Source organism: Oncorhynchus clarkii, chromosome 7 (assembly GCF_045791955.1).
Source record: "Oncorhynchus clarkii lewisi isolate Uvic-CL-2024 chromosome 7, UVic_Ocla_1.0, whole genome shotgun sequence".
NCBI lineage: Eukaryota > Metazoa > Chordata > Actinopteri > Salmoniformes > Salmonidae > Oncorhynchus > Oncorhynchus clarkii.
The window spans coordinates 75,017,350-75,041,194 of record NC_092153.1 but is presented as its reverse complement, the minus strand read 5'-3'; the positions used below and the strand labels follow the sequence as shown (position 1 = coordinate 75,041,194).

Below are 23,845 nucleotides of genomic sequence, written 5' to 3'. Positions count from 1 at the left end.
CAGATCATGAGACATCCCATCTGTGGTGGAAGGTGGCTGAGCTACAGCGGTGTTTGTCAGACCATGAGACATCCCATCTGTGGTGGAAGGTGGCTGAGCTACAGCGGTGTTTGTCAGACCATGAGACATCCCATCTGTGGTGGAAGGTGGCTGAGCTACAGCGGTGTTTGTCAGATCAAGAGACGAAAATCGGTTTTCTCACGAAAACGTCTGTAGCATCTGAATGGTTTGGCCTAGAAACTAATATGATGATGTTGTCCGTTTGCGTATGACCCCCACAACCCCCACGGGACTCGTCTGAAATCAGTAATGCCGATGTACCAACGTCTGTCTGTAGCGACCGAACTGTTTGGGCTACAAACTAATAAAAGGTGAGACTCTCACAAACACGATGGTGTTCTCCGTTTTGCTCTACGGCCCCTACAAGTGTCACGGGACTCGTCTGAAGGTAACCTGGTACCGGTTGAAACAATGTATGGAAATATGGAGGTAGTTAAGTGCCAAAAAAAAGGTTAAATATGTGTCTAATAAAATGTCTTCCTGACCTTTCTTATGTCTCCTAGATATCCTGTAAGACAGACACTTCAAAACCTTTTTCCTCATGATATATTTTTTGACTGTCTTTTTTTACCATTTATGAATGTGTTACTCAATGCAATTCTATGGACTATAGTAGTACCCCCTTTTTTTTATATATATGAATATACCTACAGGGGTCCTATTATTCAAAATAAAATAGCTAAATGATCCATGGTATGACCATTTTAAAACAATTCCATATGTTAGCTTAGGCTTTTAGAGGTTAAGAAACATAAAATGTATTCCATACCTTATCCCTTGATTAGCTTAATTAATCTTAAAGCTAATTGACTTTATCATAAATAAGAAAAAGATTAGTTCTAGCCATCTAGCAGCTATGAATTTAAAGTCCTATTTGACACAATGAAATTGGAAATAACTTTCTATTTTGCTCAAATATTTCTTCACAATATACAACTAGAGTTTCATATCACATTGCCAGAGAAATAAGGCACCTTTTCCCAGGAGATGATAAAATAATTGAATTTTTCCTTATCGGTCATCTATTTTTCCACCAGAATGCTATTACTTGACTGCTGGCGGTTGCTTAGCAACAGGAAATATTAATAGGACCTTTTATTAGCCAAGCTTTACCAGTGGAGTACTAAAAAGAGGAAGTGGAAAACATGAATGTGTTACATAAATCTTTAGACCTTTCAGGGTTTGCACAAGTCTCTGTTTGTCCAATGATTTATTACGACAATGCTTCATTTATGGAAAAAGGGCCTGTGAAATAAGAAAATGGAACATTAGCCTGAAGGACTATTTGAAAATAAATAATTGCAAAAGGTGAAAAGAAAATCTGTTTAAGAAGCAGGCCTCTCTCTCTCTCTCTCTCTCTCTCTCTCTCTCTCTCTCTCTCTCTCTCTCTCTCTCTCTCTCCTCTCTCTTTCGCACAGGTTTCACAGGGCTATCAAACACAAACATGTTTTTCCCCATTTGTTTTGGAGGCATTGATCATCTATCCGAGCCTATAGTAATATTTCATACAATATATAAGATACATCCTTTGTCATGCGTGTCGAACATTGATAAAAAACTAAACTAAAGAAATTGATCTATCATTTCCCTAGAGACGCTATAATCCTTTTAACCAATCACTGAGAATGAAGGTCTCTAGATAGAGAAATGGGTTTTATACCATTAACCCATAATGTATTATATTTGAATAAAGAGGGTAGAATAGAGTAGCAATCCCTTTGCAGAAAATCTATAGCAGGCTAGTACTACCTGGTAAACACGCTAGAAGTTATTGACGGAAATCTAAAACCTCCCGGGTGGCGTAGTGGTCTAGGGCACTGCATCGCAGCGCTAGCTGTTCCACCAGAGACTCTGGGATCGCCCAGGCCCAGGCTCTGTCTCAGTGGTCTAGGGTATCGCAGCGCTAGCTGTGCCACCAGAGACTCTGGGATCGCACCCAGGCTCTGTCGCAGCAGGCGATGCACAATTGGCCTAGCGTCTTCCGGGTTAGCGAGGGTTTGGCCGGTAGGGATATTGTCATTGTCTCATTGTGCACCAGCGACCCCTGTGGCGGGCCGGGCGCAGTGCGCGCTAACCAAGGTCGCCAGGTGCACAACGTTTCCTCCGACACATTGGTGTGGCTGGCTTCCGGGTTGGATGCGCGCTGTGTTAAGAAGCAGTGCGGCTTGGTTGGGTTGTGTTTCGGAGGACACATGACTCTCTCCCGAAATAAAAATAGTTATTGACGGAAATCTAAAACCTTAACTATGTGATTGTACTATGGACTTTTTAACAGACACTTAAGACCTCTTTTTATTTACCAGATGGATCAATGACTTGCAATTCATGAGTTCAATTAAATTAAATAGTTCAATTAAAGTAGATTGGGTAAGAAATCATCTTGCCTTGAAAAATAATACATTTGATCAAACATCATTTGAAACTACAATAGAAAAATCAATGTACAGCAAGTAGCCATTTTAACAATGCACATAATACATGTCAAATGCATTATCCATTTGCTAATCTACATTGCATCATCTCTCCACATTGGCAGGCAATGTGCAAATCTAGTTAAATGACTGAAAGCTGGCATTAGGGAGAACACATTAAGCTGCACCTCTAGTATCTTTTCCTTAATTCATTAGTTTTGTCTGTGACAAGTTAAGTTGACATTGTGGCTCATCTTTCATTCACATACACTCAGAGAACACCTGCCTTAAGCTCCGGAGACCGGAAACTCATCTAGCTGCCACCTTTAACATGACAACCGGGTCAAGATTAATACCGTTCGATTCATCCTTGGAATAATAGTCAGGAGATTAAAGGATTGTTAATTCAGTCTTGCATTTAAAACGTTGGAAGAAAAGCCAATATAAAGCTGCAAGCTGAATATGAGAATCCTTGGCGTCTACCTCTTTGTAATATCGTTAATTAACTTCCATGACAATGGGGGTCAACTAATTGGCCTCCCTCATTGTCCTCATGCATCCTGTAACAGGGTACATGAGCATAGTTTCAAGTCTCAAGTTAATGTTACATGCACAAGTACAGTGAAGCATATTTTTTTTTGCGAGCCCTAAACCCAACAACACATTAATCTATCAATAAACACACAATAAATACAATTAAGAAATATTAGCATATTAGCATAACAACATGCTAGTAGCGTTAATACCTTGATATTCAAATGAAAGCTATTAACAAAATCCCTTGGTGATCTATGCATTAATCAATAACTATTTAATATGAACACTTTAATGTTGACAATGATGATGATTAAGATATAAGTAAATGCAAGGTATGAATAAGATACCCAGTCAAAGATTCATGATTCAAGTTGAAGTACTGTTTGTGTTTAGGATGACAGCAATTTCATGATGAAAGGTGGATGAGCATACTGTGTTCAGAAAGAACCACTTCTAGAACAAAAACTCAGGGCACCCTTCATATGCAGTATTTCTTGAAATATCCAGGTAACACAGACCAGTAGTAGACTGGCCACGTAATCCTAGTCCAGAAACCCTCCACCACGTAATCCTAGTCCAGAAACCCTCCACCACCTAATCCTAGTCCAGAAACCCTCCACCACGTAATCCTAGTCCAGAAACCCTCCACCACCTAATCCTAGTCCAGAAACCCTCCACCACGTAATCCTAGTCCAGAAACCCCCCACCACCTAATCCTAGTCCAGAAACCCTCCACCACATAATTCTTGTCCAGAAACCCTCCACCACGTAATTCTTGTCCAGAAACCCTCCACCACCTAATCCTAGTCCAGAACCCCTCCACCACCTAATCCTAGTCCAGAAACCCTCCACCACCTAATCCTAGTCCAGAAACCCTCCACCACCTAATCCTAGTCCAGAAACCCTCCACCACCTAATCCTAGTCCAGAAACCCTGCACCACGTAATTATTGTCCAGAAACCCTCCACCACGTAATTCTTGTCCAGAAACCCTCCACCACCTAATCCTAGTCCAGAAACCCTCCACCACGTAATTCTTGTCCAGAAACCCTCCACCACCTAATCCTAGTCCAGAAACCCTCCACCACCTAATCCTAGTCCAGAAACCCTCCACCACCTAATCCTAGACCAGAAACCCTCCACCACCTAATCCTAGTCCAGAAACCCTCCACCACCTAATCCTAGTCCAGAAACCCTCCACCACGTAATTCTTGTCCAGAAACCCCCCACCACGTAATTCTTGTCCAGAAACCCTCCACCACCTAATCCTAGTCCAGAAACCCTCCACCACGTAATTCTTGTCCAGAAACCCTCCACCACCTAATCCTAGTCCAGAAACCCTCCACCACGTAATTCTTGTCCAGAAACCCTCCACCACCTAATCCTAGTCCAGAAACCCTCCACCACCTAATCCTAGTCCAGAAACCCTCCACCACCTAATCCTAGTCCAGAAACCCTCCACCACCTAATCCTAGACCAGAAACCCTCCACCACCTAATCCTAGTCCAGAAACCCTCCACCACCTAATCCTAGTCCAGAAACCCTCCACCACGTAATTCTTGTCCAGAAACCCTCCACCACGTAATTCTTGTCCAGAAACCCTCCACCACCGGCCGGCCGATGGTTATCTCCCTAAACTGTACGGATACATTCAGTGCAACCTGAGCGTGGATATTAAATGTCTAATGTGTTTTGGAACTTGTGGAAGATGCTATGACAGTTAACACATTGACAGAGAGAGTGGAGGGCTTGCCAAATGCATCAGAGAAAAGGCTCTCTGAAAGATATCGGGTTCGTCCAGGACGGGCTCGGGACTGCAACACAATAACCATCAGTTTAGGCCCTTATGAATTGAAAATGCCTCTCAACCAAATCAGGGAATTACAGTCAAGGATGTGTTTCAGGCCTAATTGTTGGGGGAAGAACAACAACAGCATAGTTAGTACTTTATCTATGCAGATGAGAGGGAGCGTTTTATTGTCTCTCAGCACTCTGTGTTTGTGGCTTGCTGATAGACACGTGTTTTTAGTGTGTTAGGGTAAGAGGCTGAGCAAAGTTTTGAAAAGAAGCACAAATCATAAGTAATATGTTTGTGGAGAAGAGGTGTGGGTGTATAGGGATGATGTAAAGCTGTACAGTAGGTATGCACCTACAGCTAGCATTTAGCATTAGCATTTAGCACACAGGGCGGTCTGGGAGTGTTCAGAAAGAAGAGGCTATCAGCTTTAGTTGATAAATGAATGTGCCCACTCTTGTAAGATTTTAGCTAATATTATTAGCTTTTAGCTTATTAGGTTTTCAAGTTCAAGTTCATTTATTTGTCATATACACATGATATAAAGGGAGAACACAGTGCAACGAAATGCGTACTTGCAGGTTCATCGCTAGCTAACAATACCATTAGCTTTCAGCTAATACATGCTAATTCACACCAGCACCATCCACTGATCCTCCACACTAAATGCCATATATCCCACAAGGCAGCTGGGCCTGAAATGTTTAACACTGGGAGCTAATACATATAACATATGCATATAATATAAGATAACATACTAAGCTACAGTATATGCAAAGTATTGTCCTATACACCCAAGTTATGTTCTGCCTTCAAACTACTTATTACTTCTGGTGTTCTGCTAGTTTACTGAATTTGGAATGGCTTGGTTTGAAGCCCATAAGTCTTTCAGTATTTATGTTAGGGCCAAATATGTGAACCTCTTTTCCTGAACTGCATCATTTCTTAAACATTTAATACTATATAAATGTGTTGAAAATTGATGATAAATGCCCATTTAGAATGTGAGCTACTTTCCCGTTCAGCAATATACCTCTCTGTCTGTCTTTCTGTCTGTCTGTCTGTCTGTCTGTCTGTCTGTCTGTCTGTCTGTCTGTCTGTCTGTCTCTCTCTCTCTCTCTCTCTCTCTCTCTCTCGATCTCTCTCTTTCTTTCTTTCTCTCTCTCTCTCTCTCTCGCTCTCTCTCTCGATCTCTCTCTTTCTTTCTCTCTCTCTCTCTCTCTCTCTTTCTCCCTCTCTCTCTCTCCCTCTCTCTCTCTCTCTCTCTCTCTCTCTTTCTTTCTCTCTCTCACTCTCTATCCCCCTTCCCTCTCTCTTATTCTCGCTCCATCCATCCCCATTGCACTCTTTTCATTGTCCAGCTCACGTATTGAATCTTTCTGATGAAAACAGATCTCACTGCAGAGCCACAATAGAATGGCTGATGCAGGAAAGATGAAACCTAATGGATTTTTTTTTCAATGTGCTCAAGACTGAATGTAAGGCCTGACCTCCAGATGTACTAGATCCATTTCAAGAGCAGAGATACTGTTTATGGAGAGGAAGAAGTAGAAAAAGTAGCCACAACAACACATTGAGCCATGTTCCAACACAACATGATACAAATATATACAGTAGAAAAAGATTGTCACAACAACACCAATACAACAACATACACACCGATACAGCAACTCTGATATATATGCCAATATATACACCAACTATATATACCAATAGTAAAGGGAGGAGGTGAGGGCCCTGGGACTGTGGTGCCAGGAAAATCACCTCTCACCCAATGTCAATTAAACAAAGGAGCTGATCGTGGACTTCAGGAAACAGCAGAGGGAACACTTCCCCATCCACATCGTCAGGATAGCAGAGGAGAAGATGGAAAGCTTCAAGTTACTCAGCGTACACATCACTGACAAACTGAAATGGTCCACTCACACAGACAGTGTGGTGAAGAAGGCGCAGCAGCACCTCTTCAACCTTAGGGAGGCTGAAGAAATTTGGATTGGCACCTAAAACCCTCACAAACTTTAACAGATGCACAATTGAGAGCATCCTGTTGGGCTGTATCACCATCTGGTACGGAAACTGTACTGCCCGCAAACGCAGGGCTCTCCAGAGGGTGGTGCAGTCTGCCCAACACGTCACCGGGGGCAAACTACCTGCCCTCCAGGACACCTACAGCAGCCGATGTCACAGGAAGGCAAAAAGGACAACAACCACCCGAGCCACTGCCTATTTACCCCGCTATCATCCAGAAGGCGAGGTCAGTACAGGTGAATCAAAGCTGGGACCGAGGCCATCCGACTGTTAAATAGCCATTACTAGCACATTCGAGGCTGCTGCCCTATATACATAGACTTGAAGTCACTGGCCTCTTTAATAATTGGAACACTAGTCACTTTAATTGTCACACCCTGATCTGTTTCACGTCTTTATGCTTGTCTCCACCCCCCTCCAGGTGTCGCCAATCTTCCCCATTATCCCCTGTGTCTTTATACCTGTGTTCTCTGTTTGTCTGTTGCCAGTTCATTTTGTTCATGAAGCCTACTAGAGTTTGTTCCCCTGCTCATGCCTGTTTCTTGCTCCTGTATTCTAGTCCTTCCCGGTTTTGACCGTTATGCCTGCCCTGAACCTGAGCCTGCCTGCTGTTCTATACCTTACTGGCTTATTGACCCCTGCCTGCCCTGACCCTGAGACTGCCTGCCGTTCTGTACCTTACTGGCTTATTGACCCCTGACCCTGAGACTGCCTGCCGTTCTGTACCTTACTGGCTTATTGACCCCTGACCCTGAGACTGCCTGCCGTTCTGTACCTTACCCCACCTTACTGGCTTATTGACCCCTGACCCTGAGACTGCCTGCCGTTCTGTATCTTACCCCACCTTACTGGCTTATTGACCCCTGCTTGCCCTGACCCTGAGACTGCCTGTTGTTCTGTACCTTACCTCACCTTACTGGCTTATTGACCCCTGACCCTGAGACTGCCTGCTGTTCTGTACCCTTTGTACCCTCTCTGTATTATTGACCCCTGCCTGCCCTGACCATGACCCTGACCCTGACCCTGCCTTCTGTTCTGTACCCTTTGCACCCTCTCTGTATTATTGACCCCTGCCTGCCCTGACCCTGACCCTGACCCTGGCTGCTGTTCTGTACCCTTTGCACCCTCTCTGTATTATTGACCCCTCCCTGCCTTTGACCTGTCGTTTGCCTGCCATTTGCCTGCACCTGTTTTAGTAATAAACATTTGATTCTTCAACACTGTCTGCATCTGGGTCATACCTGAAACTTGATATTAATGATGTTTACATATTTTGCATTACTTATTTAAAAATAATATATATATATATATTTCACCTTTATTTAACCAGGTAGGCCAGTTGAAAACAAGTTCTCATTTACAATTGCGACCTGGCCAAGATAAAGCAAAGCAGTGCGACAAAAAACATCAACACAGAGTTACACATGGGATAAGCAAAGGTACAGTCAATAACAACAGAAAAGTCTATATACAGTGTGTGCAAATGGAGTAAGGAGGCAAGGCAATAAATAGGCCATAGTAGCGAAGTAATTACAATTTAGCAAATTAACACTGAAGTGATAGATGTGCAGATGATGATGTGCAAGTAGAAATACTGGTGTGCAAAAGAGCAAAAAAAGTCAATAAAAACAATATGGTGAAGAGGTAGGTAGTTGGATGGGTTATTTACAGATGGGCTGTGTACAGCGGCAGCGATCAGTGAGCTGCTCAGATAGCTGATGCTTAAAGTTAGTGAGGGAGATATAAGTCTCCAACTTCAGCGATTTTTGCAATTCGTTCCAGTCATTGGCAGCAGAGAACTGGAAGGAAAGGAGGTGTTGGCTTTGGGGATGACCAGTGAGATATACCTGCTGGAGCACGTGCTACAGGTGGGTGTTGTTATGGTGACCAGTCAGCTGGCATAAGGCGGAGCTTTACCTAGCAAAGACTTATAGATGCCCTGGAGCCAGTGGGTCTGGCGAAGAATATGTAGCCAGCCGACGAGAGCATACAGGTCGCAGTGGTGGGTGGTAAATGGGGCATTGGTGATAAAATGGATGGCACTGTGATAGACTGCATCCAGTTTGCTGAGCAGTGTGTTGGAGGCTATTTTGTAAATGATATCGCCGAAGTCGAGGAACGGTAAGATAGTCAGTTTTTGAGGGTATATTTGGCAGCGTGAATGAAGGAGGCTTTTTGCGAAATAGGAAGCAGATTCTAGATTTCATTTTGGATTGGAGATGCTTAATATGAGTCCGGAAGGAGAGTTTACAGTCTAGCCAGACACCTAGGTATTTGTAGTTGTCCACATATTCTAGGTCAGAACCGTCCAGAGTAGTGATGCTAGTCGGGCGGGTGGGTACGGGCAGTGATCGGTTGAAGAGCATGCATTTAGTTTTACTAGCATTTAAGAGCAGTTGGAGACCACGGAAGGAGTGTTGTATGGCATTGAAGCTAGTTTGGAGGTTTGTTAACACAGTGTCCAAAGAAGGGCCAGATGTATACAGAATGGTGTCGTCTGCGTAGAGGTGGATCAGGGAATCACCCACAGCAAGAGCAACATCATTGATGTATACAGAGAAAAGAGTCGGCCCGAGAATTTGACCCTGCGACACCCCCATAGAGACTGCCAGAGGTCCGGACATCAGGCCCTCCGATTTGACACACTGAACTCAATCAGAGAAGTAGTTGGAGAACCAGGCGAGGCAGTCATTTGAGAAACCAAGGCTGTTGAGTCTGCCGATAAGCATACGGTGATTGACAGAGTCAAAAGCCTTGGCCAGGTCGATGAAGACGTCTTTTATCGATGGCGGTTATGATATCATTTAGTACCTTGAGCACAGCGGAGAAGGTACGGTGGGATTCTAAATGGTCAGTGATCTGTTTGTTAACTTGGCTTTGGAAGACTTTGGAAAGGCCGGGCAGGATGGATATAGGTCTGTATCAGTTTGGGTCTAGAGTGTCACCCCCATATACATCTCATACGTATATACTGTAATCTATCCTATTCTACTGTATCTTAATCTATGCCGCTCTGACATTGCTTGTCAAAAAAGTAATATACTCTTAATTCTATTTACTTTACTTTACTTTAGTTTAGATTGTGTCTATTGTTATATATTACTTGTTAGATATTACTGCCCTGTTGGAGCTAGAAACACAAGCCTTTTGCTACACCCACAATAACATGTGCTAAACACGTGTATGTGACAAACAAAATTTGATTTGATTCTGATTCTGATTTGAACACTAAAATATACATCAATATATGCCAACTATATACACCAACACTAATATATACACCAATATATACACAACTATATACACCATCAGTAATATATACACCAATATATAAACCAACTATATACACCAACACTAATATATACACCAATATATAAACCAACTATATACACCAACACTAATATATACACCAATATATAAACCAACTATGTACACCAACACTAATATATACACCAATATATACACAACTATATACACCAACACTAATATATACACCAATATATAAACCAACTATATACACCATCAGTAATATATACACCAATATATAAACCAACTATATACACCATCCATAATATATACACCAATATAAAAACCAACTATATACACAATCAGTAATATATACACCAATATATAAACCAACTATATACACCAACACTAATATATACACCAAAGTATAAACCAACTATATACACCAACACTAATATATACACCAATATATACACAACTATATACACCATCAGTAGTATATACACCAATATATAAACCAACTATATACACCATCAGTGATATATACACCAACATATAGAACTATATACACCAACAGTAATATATACACCAATATATAAACCAACTATATACACCATCAGTAATATTCACCAACATGTAGAACTATATACACCATCAGTAATATATACACCAATATATAAACCAACTATATACACCATCAGTAATATTCACCAACATGTAGAACTATATACACCATCAGTAATATATACACCAATATATAAACCAACTATATACACCATCAGTAATATTCACCAACATGTAGAACTATATACACCATCAGTAATATATACACCAATATAAAAACCAACTATATACACCATCCATAATATATACACCAATATAAAAACCAACTATATACACCATCAGTAATATTCACCAACATGTAGAACTATATACACCATCAGTAATATATACACCAATATAAAAACCAACTATATACACCATCAGTAATATATACACCAATATATAAACCAACTATATACACCATCAGTAATATTCACCAACATGTAGAACTATATACACCATCAGTAATATATACACCAATATATAAACCAACTATATACACCATCCGTAATGTATACACCAATATAAAAACCAACTATATACATCATCAGTAATATATACACCAATATAAAAACCAACTATATACACCATCAGTAATATATACACCAATATATAAACAACTATATACACCATCAGTAATATATACACCAATATATAAACCAACTATATACACCATCAGTAATATATACACCAATATAAAAACCAACTATATACACCATCAGTAATATATACACTAATATATAAACCAACTATATACACCAACACTAATATATACACCAATATATAAACCAACTATATACACCATCAGTAATATATACACCAATATATAAACCAACTATATACACCATCCATAATATATACACCAATATATAAACCAACTATATACACCATCAGTAATATATACACCAATATATAAACCAACTATATACACCATCCATAATATATACACCAATATAAAAACCAACTATATACACCATCAGTAATATATACACCAATATAAAAACCAACTATATACACCATCAGTAATATATACACCAATATATAAACCAACTATATACACCATCAGTAATATATACACCAATATATAAACCAACTATATACACCATCAGTAATATATACACCAATATAAAAACCAACTATATACACCATCAGTAATATATACACTAATATATAAACCAACTATATACACCAACACTAATATATACACCAATATATAAACCAACTATATACACCATCAGTAATATATACACCAATATATAAACCAACTATATACACCATCCATAATATATACACCAATATATAAACCAACTATATACACCATCAGTAATATATACACCAATATATAAACCAACTATATACACCATCCATAATATATACACCAATATAAAAACCAACTATATACACCATCAGTAATATATACACCAATATATAAACCAACTATATACACCATCAGTAATATATACACCAATATAAAAACCAACTATATACACCATCAGTAATATATACACTAATATATAAACCAACTATATACACCAACACTAATATATACACCAATATATAAACCAACTATATACACCAATATATAAACCAACTATATACACCATCCATAATATATACACCAATATAAAAACCAACTATATACACCATCAGTAATATATACACCAATATATAAACCAACTATATACACCATCCATAATATATACACCAATATATAAACCAACTATATACACCAACACTAATATATACACCAAAGTATAAACCAACTATATACACCATCAGTAATATATACACCAATATATAAACCAACTATATACACCATCAGTAATATATACACCAATATATAAACCAACTATATACACCATCCATAATATATACACCAATATAAAAACCAACTATATACACCATCAGTAATATATACACCAATATATAAACCAACTATATACACCATCCATAATATATACACCAATATAAAAACCAACTATATACACCATCCATAATATATACACCAATATAAAAACCAACTATATACACCATCAGTAATATATACACCAATATATAAACCAACTATATACACCATCCATAATATATACACCAATATAAAAACCAACTATATACACCATCAGTAATATATACACCAATATATACACAACTATATACACCATCAGTAATATATACACCAATATATACACAACTATATACACCAACACTAATATATACACCAATATATACACAACTATATACACCAACACCAATATATAGTATACAGATGTGAAGTCACATGAGTATAGTGATTAATCATATTCAAATACACTCCTTGCCCTCGAAACAATACTGTGTACATGAGTATTTATACATTTCTCAACGTATACAATCTTGTGTGTATCATGTATTTGGGGCAAACATATACATGACATACAATCACGATGTTATCTAGTACACAATGTATGGATGCTCTCTCTGTATATGCTTCTACAAAAGACAAATTGACAACCTGGATGATCTGTAAGGATCAAATAAGATGCAGCCATTACTATAAGTGGAAGACATGTATGGCTGTGAATAATAATAATAATAATAATAATAATAAATAATAATAAATAATAATAATAAATAATAATAATAATACTTGATCAATAATACTTTATTATATAGCGCTTTTCAAAAACCCAAAGACACTTAAACTCTTGAACGCTTGAAGGTCTCATCCTGTTTAGTGTAGTGTCGCCACGAAAATACCTCCATGTTCTCTATATGGCTACATTAAAAGACTCTCAAAAGACACCATAATTCAAAGGAAACCATAGTTATTTTGTGAAATATCAAATATCCAGATTTACTGTCTGGATAATACTTTTCATAGTAATAAAAAAGCTGATATTTGTTTTTGTGCGGATATAATTTCCAAAGCCATAATTGTGTGTATTGATGATACAGTATGACCAAGTATACAATCAGATATGCTGGTCCTAAGTTAATACCTTGAACTCTCAGTCTCTATACAGTTTCTGTATAAAAAAAGTTGATTTAATTTTCTCAGTTAAAATTACACTTTGTTTCTCTGACCAGGTACATGAAAGTGTCTCTACTCTCTATATAGACAGTTTCATTATACTGATGGTGTATACAGTAGATGATAAATATGGCCCAAAATGCACCCTATTCCCTACATAGTGCACTACTTTCAACCAGAGCCCTATGAGCCCTTGTCAAAAGTAGTGCACCTTGCAGAGAAGAGGGTGCCATTTGGGATGCATTTGACTGTTTTATAGAGAATGATCTCATTCCAGACATATGGAAACAATGTCGATTTCCTGCCTTTTCTCATGAATACAATTATGGCTAAGGATGACAACTTGTGGCACACTGAAGAAGTTTGTGTAAAAAGGCTGAGTGAGGCTGTATTCATACATTATAGCAATCAGTGTATTCATATTGGATGTTTGACACTGCTGGATTTACCCACAAACCTTTGTGTGTCAGAGCTGACAGGGCAATCTCTTACTTTACCTTCTTCTTGATATTGCATGTCATATGAAACCAACAGAGACATGATTTACATAGCCTGTGTTGTTAATGTAAAATTTGACTATTCAAAAAGTTACAAAGCAGAAGAGTAGGCAGTCTAGAGCTTTCCCTTGAGACAAACCATCTATGTTCTCCTCATCCAAACTATTTGTAGAAATGCCCATTTTGAGACAGTTGTTTCAAACTGTATCTGTTTCAAACTGTATCTGTTTCAAACTGCAAACTATTTTAGGCATACTAGTCTCCTCAGGCAAGCGACAAGGAACACAACCCTCTGACCACCAGTCGTTGCTACCACCAAATTATGGAGTGGGTTAATCAGTATCAGACCGACTACTTGCAATACTTTGTTGTGTTTGCTTAAGGCTGCCTGGTCTGCCAGGTGGGCGGACCAGTCGTTTGTAGAACTGTTCTACTAGCTCCATTGCAACAGGAAAACTAAATAGAGCACAGATGAAGTATTTGAAATGATTTCGAATAGTATTTCAACCCAGGTGTGATATCAAAGCAAACCGCTTGTGGGGGACTCACCGAGGGCATTTGGCTGGAGGGCAGGTGGCCGTCTTGGGCCAGCATATTGGACATCATGAGGGCGGGCAGCTCCTGGTAGGAGTAGGGGTTGAGCAGGCCGTTGTGGTGGGCCCCTAGGGAGTGGCACAGGTAGCCCGACTCTGGGTCCATCAGGTGGAGAAGGGAGGGCTCGGCGTGGTTAGGAGGGGTGATGGGGGGGATCTCGTAGTCCTCGTCCCCCGCACCGTTCCCACCGCCTCCTCCTCCTCCCTGTCCGGAATAGCTCTGGAAGGACAAACAGAGAGGGAGATGATGTGAGATTGTATGTACTGCCATGAGCTCTGTAGGATTGATGTAGCGCGTAGGTAGGTTAGTCATGAGAACTGTAGGATTGATGTAGCGCGTAGGTAGGTTAGTCATGAGAACTGTAGGATTGATGTAACGTATAGGTAGGTTAGTCATGAGAACTGTAGGATTGATGTAGCTTATAGGTAGGTTAGCCCTGAGAACTGTAGGATTTTAGACCATCTGAGGTGTGTAGGGGAGAGGTCATTTTGAGAACAGTCAATTATTTAATGAGGAAAGGGTGCCCCCCACCCCAGGGATGGTTGTTATGACAATGATAAAGGGTACATCTCCCTATAACCCCACTCTCCACCCACAGTCCCCAGTTACACGCTACCTATAAGCTTCTCATGTTTAAAGTCTCTAGTGCATAACAGTAACATGAGCTTTCAGACATCTGAATACACTAAATGTACATGAAATACAGCAGATCATTTGTTTCCATGTTTTCAGAATAGCAGTATGCATATCTGGAAAAATATCATTCTGAATTCTAAAGTAGGGAAAAAAATTAAATAAATACCTGGGAAATTCAATGGGAACGAAAAAAGCAATTTTGTCTGAGGCACTCTGACTTGACTCCCTCTGTAATGACTGAGTCAAGTTAATCATCACAAATAATATTCCTGTGTCAGCCATTCAAGGGGTTTTTAATCCATTTTTTATGATTCATTTCTTGGCGTATACATAAAAATGTCAGTTCTGAAACATTTCAGAAATCAATTCAATATCATCTTTGTGTAGGCTGTCATCCTCTGCACTGGAGTGGTCATTTATCTCAAGAGAATCCTTTCAGAAAATACAAGGCAAAGCCAAGGAAAAAGGGATTCTCAGAGAGCTCTTTTCTACTAAAGTTGAAGTAAATAACTGAAAGGTAGTAGACAGCTAGCTACTGTCAGTACTGTAGTAAGACACAATTATTTAATATCAACCCACCACCAGTCTGTTGTGTAGCTTTTACCAAAATGGTGCAGTAATCAAATGCATTGAACTGGGTACAATGTTACGAAACCGCTAGAACATATTAAGTCAACCCACCACCAATAGCTTTTACTGAAGTGATCAAAGAATCTAGATCCCCTAATTATAGCCAATTGAATGCATTAGATTATTTGATCACTTCAGTAATCCAGAGGTGCCTTATTGCTATTATAAACTGGTTACCAACGTAATTAGAGCAGTACAAATAAATGTTTTGTCATACACGTGGTATACAGTCTGATATACCTTGGATGTCAGCCAATCAGCATTCATGGCACGAACCACCCAGTTTATAATGCTAAATAACCCCTACAGCAAATTAAAGACATAGACTGAAAAATACGACAAAAAAACCCAGCCTCAATCTGGTCACGACCAACGAAGTTGCAATTGCAATTTATGACTTATTGTAAAGGAGGGATGTAGACGTTGAACGAACACAACACTTAAACATGCATCTCCTCGCAACTAGTGACCATGAATGGGAAAAGGGGGAAAAAAATGTAATTGCATTGTCTGGGAAAGCGTGGATATAAATTTTCTAAATTGTCCTTTGAAGACCAATGTTTTTGTAAACCTTCGGGGATTGTGTAATTGTTTGGTCTAATGGACAAGAAAACAAACATTTCCGGAGATTGAATTTCCCTCATAATTGTTGGAAGGAAACTAACTTGTCTGTTGTAAACATTGGAGCCATTGTGTGAAGTGAGTACCTCGTTGAATCTTCTGGGAGAACTCACATCTCCATGATCTTTCACAATGAGGTTAGACACTAGGTACTGTTAAGATTGAGGCTGTGTCCCATGGGACACCCTATTCCCTTCATAGTGCAGTATTTTGTTAGCCCTGTTTGGTACGCAGCCTCAGACTTAACCAGACATTCTTCTAAGCCTTGACAGGCCCTTTGCACAGTCATCACTTATCTTAAGTGTCTTACAGTTTATGCTATATCATAAGTACAAAGGGCATGTTAATCAACCATGGACAATGTGTTTGGTTTTTCCACAGTAGAAAAACACTTCTTCCAATCAAATCCAATCCTTAGCTTTTTTCAACTTCGTAAGAGAGGGCTAGTGAGTAATAAGTGTAACATTTTACATTACTCTGGAGCCTTGTCGGATGACCTTGATGATAAAATGTAAATATCAAGGACAGTCCCAGTTGAATAGTTGCAGGATAAATCGTTCATATTCTATACAGACTAAGATTGAATGTATAGTACACAGAGCCAAGTTATACGGCAGCTAATGCATACTCTTCCTCCTTTCCCCTTTAAAAGTCACATCTAAACAATATGTACAGATGTAGGATCTTCATTTGAGCCAGTTTGCTACAGCAGAAAAAGAATCCTGCAGCCACAGGAATTTATTATGTGGATTATAATTAATGGAATTTTTTTTGTAGGTGTTGATACATTTTTAGTAAAGCAGGTCTGAAATGTCAAAGTGGAAATTAGAAACTTCAGAAGCCTTTTTAAACCTCAAATACACTACTATTTTAAAATGTCCTGCACTGCAGGAACGTTATCCTGCAACAGGGTGATCAAATGAATATCCTACATCTGTAGGCATGTGTTTGATGGCTCACATAGGCCAGAGTCTGTCCTCATTGTACGCCGTCGACTCCAACAAAGGCACCTCCACTATTTCTCGAAGCGCTTCTTCTCTTATGGATTCCATTCTAATGCACAATGCCATATTTTATTTCACACAATTTGTAGGCTTCACTCTCACAAAGGGAGAGGGGGGGGGCTCCTTCTTGATCAGTAGTGTTGGCATTCCATTTGAGAAAATATTTCCACATCTATTCTGGGTAAAAAAAAAAGTTGCAAACATTTTTTTCTACATCTTAAATGGCATCCTATTCCCTATACAGGCTCCTAGTCCAAAGTAGTGCACTATAGGGTTCCATTTGCGACGCAGCATCTCTGTTCTGTTTTAATTAAGTGCGGAGGTCTTCAGAGAGTTTGGCGCACATTTTAATGCACCTTTCATTTAAGAGAAACAGATGAACAGACAGTTGGTGTGGGGATGGAATGAGAGGGAAAATATCATCGATTGGGAAGCTTTCCAGGTTATCTTTGTTGGCACTGAGCTAACTTTCCACAGTGCTGCTTCAACTAGCTGGGCTCATCAAATGGGACTTGTCTGAACAGGCTGCCTTCAGTAGACAAACGATATCTAGCTAATGATTTGAAGTCATATTATTATATATTCGGACATATCAATTTATGAATACAGTGTGTTATAATCCATGTGGGCTGGGCATCCTGTAGATACTTAAATAAATAAATCACATCAAAATATACATGCACTATACTCCATTTTATTGTCTCAAATGTATATGCAAAATAATAAAGGAATTATGCTTTAAGGTGGAATGGGACCCACAACAGTAAATTCAGGCCATTCCCAGTTCCCAGCATATATATCTGTTCTTATATACACCTCAGTAACTAGATGAGTCAGAGGGGAAGAGAACTATATGAGGTTTGTCAAATTATGATTTATCATTACACCCCCTTCTACCCTTTTCCTCTCACTTTGTCTTGCTCTGTCTTACTCTCTCTCTCTCTCTCTCTCTCTCTCTCTCTCTTTCTCTATCTCTCTCTGTCTCTCTCTCTCTTTCTCTCTCTTTCTCTCTCTGTCTGTCTGTCTCTCTCTCTCTCTCTCTCTCTCTCTCTCTCTCTCTCTCTCTCTCTCTCTCTCTCTCTCTCTCTCTCTCTCTCTCTCCCTCTCAATTCAATTCAATTCAATTCAATTTAAGGGCTTTATTGGAATGGGAAACACATGTTAACATTCCCTATGCAAGTGAAGTAGATAACAAACAAAAGTGAAATATTTTTTTTAAAAATGGTGTTTGTTCTCACTGGTTGTCTTTTTCTTGTGGCAACAGGTATAAATAATTTATCAAAATCTGGTTTGTTTTTGAATTCTTTGTGGGTCTGTGTAATCTGAGGGAAATATGTGTCTCTAATATGGTCATACATTGGACAGGAGGTTAGGAAGTGCAGCTCAGTTTCCACCTCATTTTGTGGGCAGTGTGCACATAGCCTGTCTTTTCTTGAGAGCCAGGTCTGCCTGCGGCGGCCTTTCTCAATATGCTCACTTAGTCTGTACATTTTCAAAGCTTTCCTTAAGTTTGGGTCAGTCACAGTGGTCAGGTATTCTGCCACTGTGTACTCTCTGTTTAGGGCCAAAAAGCATTCTAGTTTCCTCTGCTTTGTTGTGTCAAGTAATTACTTTTTGTTTTCTCATGATTTGATTGGGTCTAATTGTGTTGCTGTCCTGAGGCTCTATGGGGTGTGTTTGTGTTTGTGAACAGAGCCCCAGGACAAGCTTGCTTAGGGGATTCTTCTCCAGGTTCATCTCTCTGTAGGTGATGGCTTTGTTATGGAAGGTTTGGGAATCGCCTCCTTTTAGGTGGTTGTAGAATTTAACGGCTCATTGCTGGATTTTGAAAATTAGCAGGTATTGGCATAATTCTGCTCAGCATGCATTATTTGGTGTTTTACTTTGTACACTAAGGATGTTTTTTTGCAGAATTCTGCATGAAGAGTCTCAATTCGGTGTTTGTCCCATTTTGTGAATTCTTGGTTGGTGAGCAGACCCCAGACCTCACAACCACAAAGAGCAATGGGTTCTATAACAGATGTAAGTATTTTTAGCCAGATCCTAATTGGTATGTTGATTTTATGTTCCTTCTGATGACATAGAAGTTACCTGTGGCGCTGATGTTTAGGTCGAGGTATGTATAGTTTTTTGTATGCTCTAGGGCAACGGTGTCTAGATGGAATTTGTATTTGTGGTCCTGGCAACTGGACCTTTTTTGGAACACCATTATTTTGGTCTTACTGAGATTTACTGTCAGGGCCCAGGTCTGGCAGAATCTGTGCAGAAGATCTAGGTGCTACTGTAGGCCCTCCTTGGTTGGTGACAGAAGCACCAGATCATCAGCAAACAGTAGACATTTGACTTCAGATTCTAGTAGGGTGAGGCCGCGTGCTGAAGACTGTTCTAATGCCCTTGCAAATTCGTTGATATATATGTTGAAGAGGGTGGGGCATAAGCTGCATCCTGTGGAAAGAAATGTGTGTGTCTCTCTCTCTGTGGTGTTTATCTGTCCCTCTCTCTAATACAGGCTTTAATTACATCCATCAGTTGTGTTATTTTGCTACAATATCATGTCAGGGATATCAGCACACCACAAAGAGCCTCTCTAGAACAACAGAAAGTGGGCCTGTCTCAACTTACTGCCATCCTACACCTCCCACCTCCCCTCAGCCCCCCATTCTATCTATCCCATCCTACACCTCCCACCTCCCCTCAGCCCCCCATTCTATCTATCCCATCCTACACCTCCCACCTCCCCTCAGCCCCCCATTCTATCTATCCCATCCTACACCTCCCACATCCCCTCAGCCCCCCATTCTATCTATCCCATCCTACACCTCCCACCTCATCTCAGCCCCCCATTCTATCTATCCCATCCTACATCTCCCACCTCCCCTCAGCCCCCCATTCTATCTATCCCATCCTACACCTCCCCTCAGCCCCCCATTCTATCTATCCCATCCTACACCTCCCACCTCCCCTCAGCCCCCCATACTATCTATCCCATCCTACACCTCCCACATCCCCTCAGCCCCCCATTCTATCTATCCCATCCTACACCTCCCACCTCATCTCAGCCCCCCATTCTATCTATCCCATCCTACATCTCCCACCTCCCCTCAGCCCCCCATTCTATCTATCCCATCCTACACCTCCCCTCAGCCCCCCATTCTATCTATCCCATCCTACACCTCCCGCCTCCCCTCAGCCTCCCATTCTATATATCCCATCCTATCTCTCTCTCTCTCCCTCTCCCTCTCTCCCTCTCCCTCTCTCCCTCTCCACCTCTCTCTCTCCACCTCCCTCTCTCTCTCTCTCTCTCTCTCTCTCCCTCTCTCTCCCCCTCTCTCCCTCTCTCCCTCTCTCTCCCCTCTCTCCCTCTCTCCCTCTCCCTCTCCAGCTCTCTCTCTCCACCTCCCCCTCTCTCTCTCTCTTTCTCTCTCTCTCTCTTCTCAAATTAAATTCTATTCAATTCAAGGGGCTTTATTGCCATGGGAAACATATGTTAACATTGCCAAAGCAAGTGAAGTAGATAATATGCAAAAGTGAAATAAATAATAAAAATGAACAGTAAACATTACACTCATAGAATTTCCAAAAGAATAAAGACATTATAAATGGCATATGTATATATACAGTGTTGTAACGATTTGCAAATGGTTATTAAAGAACAAAAGGGAAAATAAATAAACACAGCATCTCTCCCTCCCACCTCCCCTCAGCCCCCTTTCCATCTATCTATCTATCTATCTATCTATCTATCTATCTATCTATCTATCTATCTATCTATCTATCTATCTATCTATCTATCTATCTATTTATCCTATCTCTCCCTCTCTCCCTCCCACCTCCCCTCAGCCCCCTTTCTATCTATCTATCCTATCCTATCCTATCTCTCCCTCTCTCCCTCCCACCTCCCCTCAGCCCCCTTTCTATCTATCTATCCTATCCTATCCTATCTCTCTCTCTCTCTCTCTCTATCCCTCCCTCCCTCCCTCCCTCCCTCCCTCCCTCCCTCCCTCCCTCCCTCCCTCTCCTTCTCTCCCTCTCGCTCTCTCAATTCAATTCAATTCAATTCAAGGGGCTTTATTGGCATGGGAAACATGTGTTAACATTGCCAAAGCAAGTGAGGTAGATAATATTTAAAGTGAATATATAAAGTTAAATAAACAATAAAAATTAACAGTAAACATTACACATACAGAAGTTTCAAAACAATAAAGACAATCTAAATGTCATATTATATATATATATATATATATATATATATATATATATATATACAGTGTTTTAACCATGTACAAATGGTTAAAGGACACAAGATAAAATAAATAAGCATAAATATGGGTTGTATTTACAATGGTGTTTGTTCTTCACTGGTTGCCCTTTTCTCGTGGCAACAGGTCACAAATCTTGCTGCTGTGATGGCACACTGTGGAATTTCACCCAGTAGATATGGGAGTTTATCAAAATTGGATTTGTTTTTGAATTCTTTGTGGATCTGTGTAATCTGAGGGAAATATGTCTCTCTAATATGGTCATACATTGGGCAGGAGGTTAGAAAGTGCAGCTCAGTTTCCACCTCATTTTGTGGGCAGTGAGCACATAGCCTGTCTTCTCTTGAGAGCCATGTCTGCCTACGGCGGCCTTTCTCAATAGCAAGGTATGCTCGCTGAGTCTGTACATAGTCAAAGCTTTCCTTAATTTTGGGTCAGTCACAGTGGTCAGGTATTCTGCCGCTGTGTACTCTCTGTTTAGGGCCAAATAGCATTCTAGTTTGCTCTGTTTTTTTGTTAGTTCTTTCCAATGTGTCAAGTAATTATCTTTTTGTTTTTTCATGGGTCTAATTGTGCTGCTGTCCTGGGGCTCTGTAGGGTGGGTTTGTGTTTGTGAACAGAGCCCCAGGACCAGCTTGCTTAGGGGACTCTTCTCCAGGTTCATCTCTCTGTAGGTGATGGCTTTGTTATGGAAGGTTTGGGAATCGCTTCCTTTTAGGTGGTTATAGAATTTAACGGCTCTTTTCTGGATTTTGATAATTAGTGGGTATCGTCCTAATTCTGCTCTGCATGCATTATTTGGTGTTCTACGTTGTACACAGAGGATATTTTTGCAGAAATCTGCGTGCAGAGTCTCAATTTGGTGTTAGTCCCATTTTGTGAAGTCTTGGTTGGTGAGCGAGCCACAGACCTCACAACCATAAAGGGCAATGGGCTCTATGACTGATTAAAGTATTTTTAGCCAAATCCTAATTGGTATGTTGAAATTTATGTTCCTTTTGATGGCATAGAATGCCCTTCTTGCCTTGTCTCTCAGATCGTTCACAGCTTTGTGGAAGTTACCTGTGGCGCTGATGTTTAGGCCAAGGTATGTATAGTTTTTTGTGTGCTCTAGGGCAACAGTGTCTAGATGGAATTTGTATTTGTGGTCCTGGTGACTGGACCTTTTTTGGAACACCATTATTTTGGTCTTACTGAGATTTACTGTCAGGGCCCAGGTCTGGCAGAATCTGTGCATAAGATCTAGGTGCTACTGTAGGCCCTCCTTGGTTGGTGACAGAAGCACCAGAGATCATCAGCAAACAGCAGACATTTGACTTCGGATTCTAGTAGAGTGAGGCCGGGTGCTGCAGACTTTTCTAGTGCCCGCGCCAATTCGTTGATATATATGTTGAAGAGGGTGTCTCTCTCTCTGTCTCCAAACAGGCAGACTAGCTTCATTATTTATCTGTTACTATTTGGATATGTGTGGAATCTGAAACCACGTCTCTCATTTTATGTTTGGTATGTTTGATGTGACAATTCTATCAGCGCAAAAATACTGAGACGACAAATGTAGAGAGACACACAAAAAAGAGGAAAGGTCTAATGAATGAAAGGCGGTGAAAGATACAACATGACAAAATGGCCCAAATTCTTAATATGGTCCAACCATCCTAATTGTAATGGTTTCTCCTTTTAGGTTTTGTCTCTTCCATCTGTCTCCCCCTCTGAGGGGAGACCCCTCTCGTCACTCCCTCTGACTCCCCTCTCGTCTCTCCCTCTGACTCCCCTCTCGTCTCTCCCTCTGTCTCCCCCTCTCGTCTCTCCCTCTGTCTCCCCCTCTCGTCTCTCCCTCTGTCTCCCCCTCTTGTCTCTCCCTCTGTCTCCCCTCTCGTCTCTCCCTCTGACTCCCCTCTCGTCTCTCCCTCTGTCT

General features: G+C 40.4%; 1 protein-coding gene across 4 annotated transcripts in view; it reads right to left on the bottom strand.

Moving 5' to 3' along the window:
• The window catches only part of LOC139413844 (TOX high mobility group box family member 2-like), a 186,172-nt gene that overhangs the window by 47,461 nt on the left and 114,866 nt on the right, over positions 1-23,845 (bottom strand). For all 4 annotated transcript variants that reach the window (XM_071161638.1, XM_071161639.1, XM_071161640.1 and 1 more), the window contains one exon: positions 14,736-14,999. In XM_071161638.1, the coding sequence (XP_071017739.1) occupies positions 14,736-14,999 (264 nt within the window). The remainder of the gene's footprint in view (positions 1-14,735; positions 15,000-23,845) is intronic.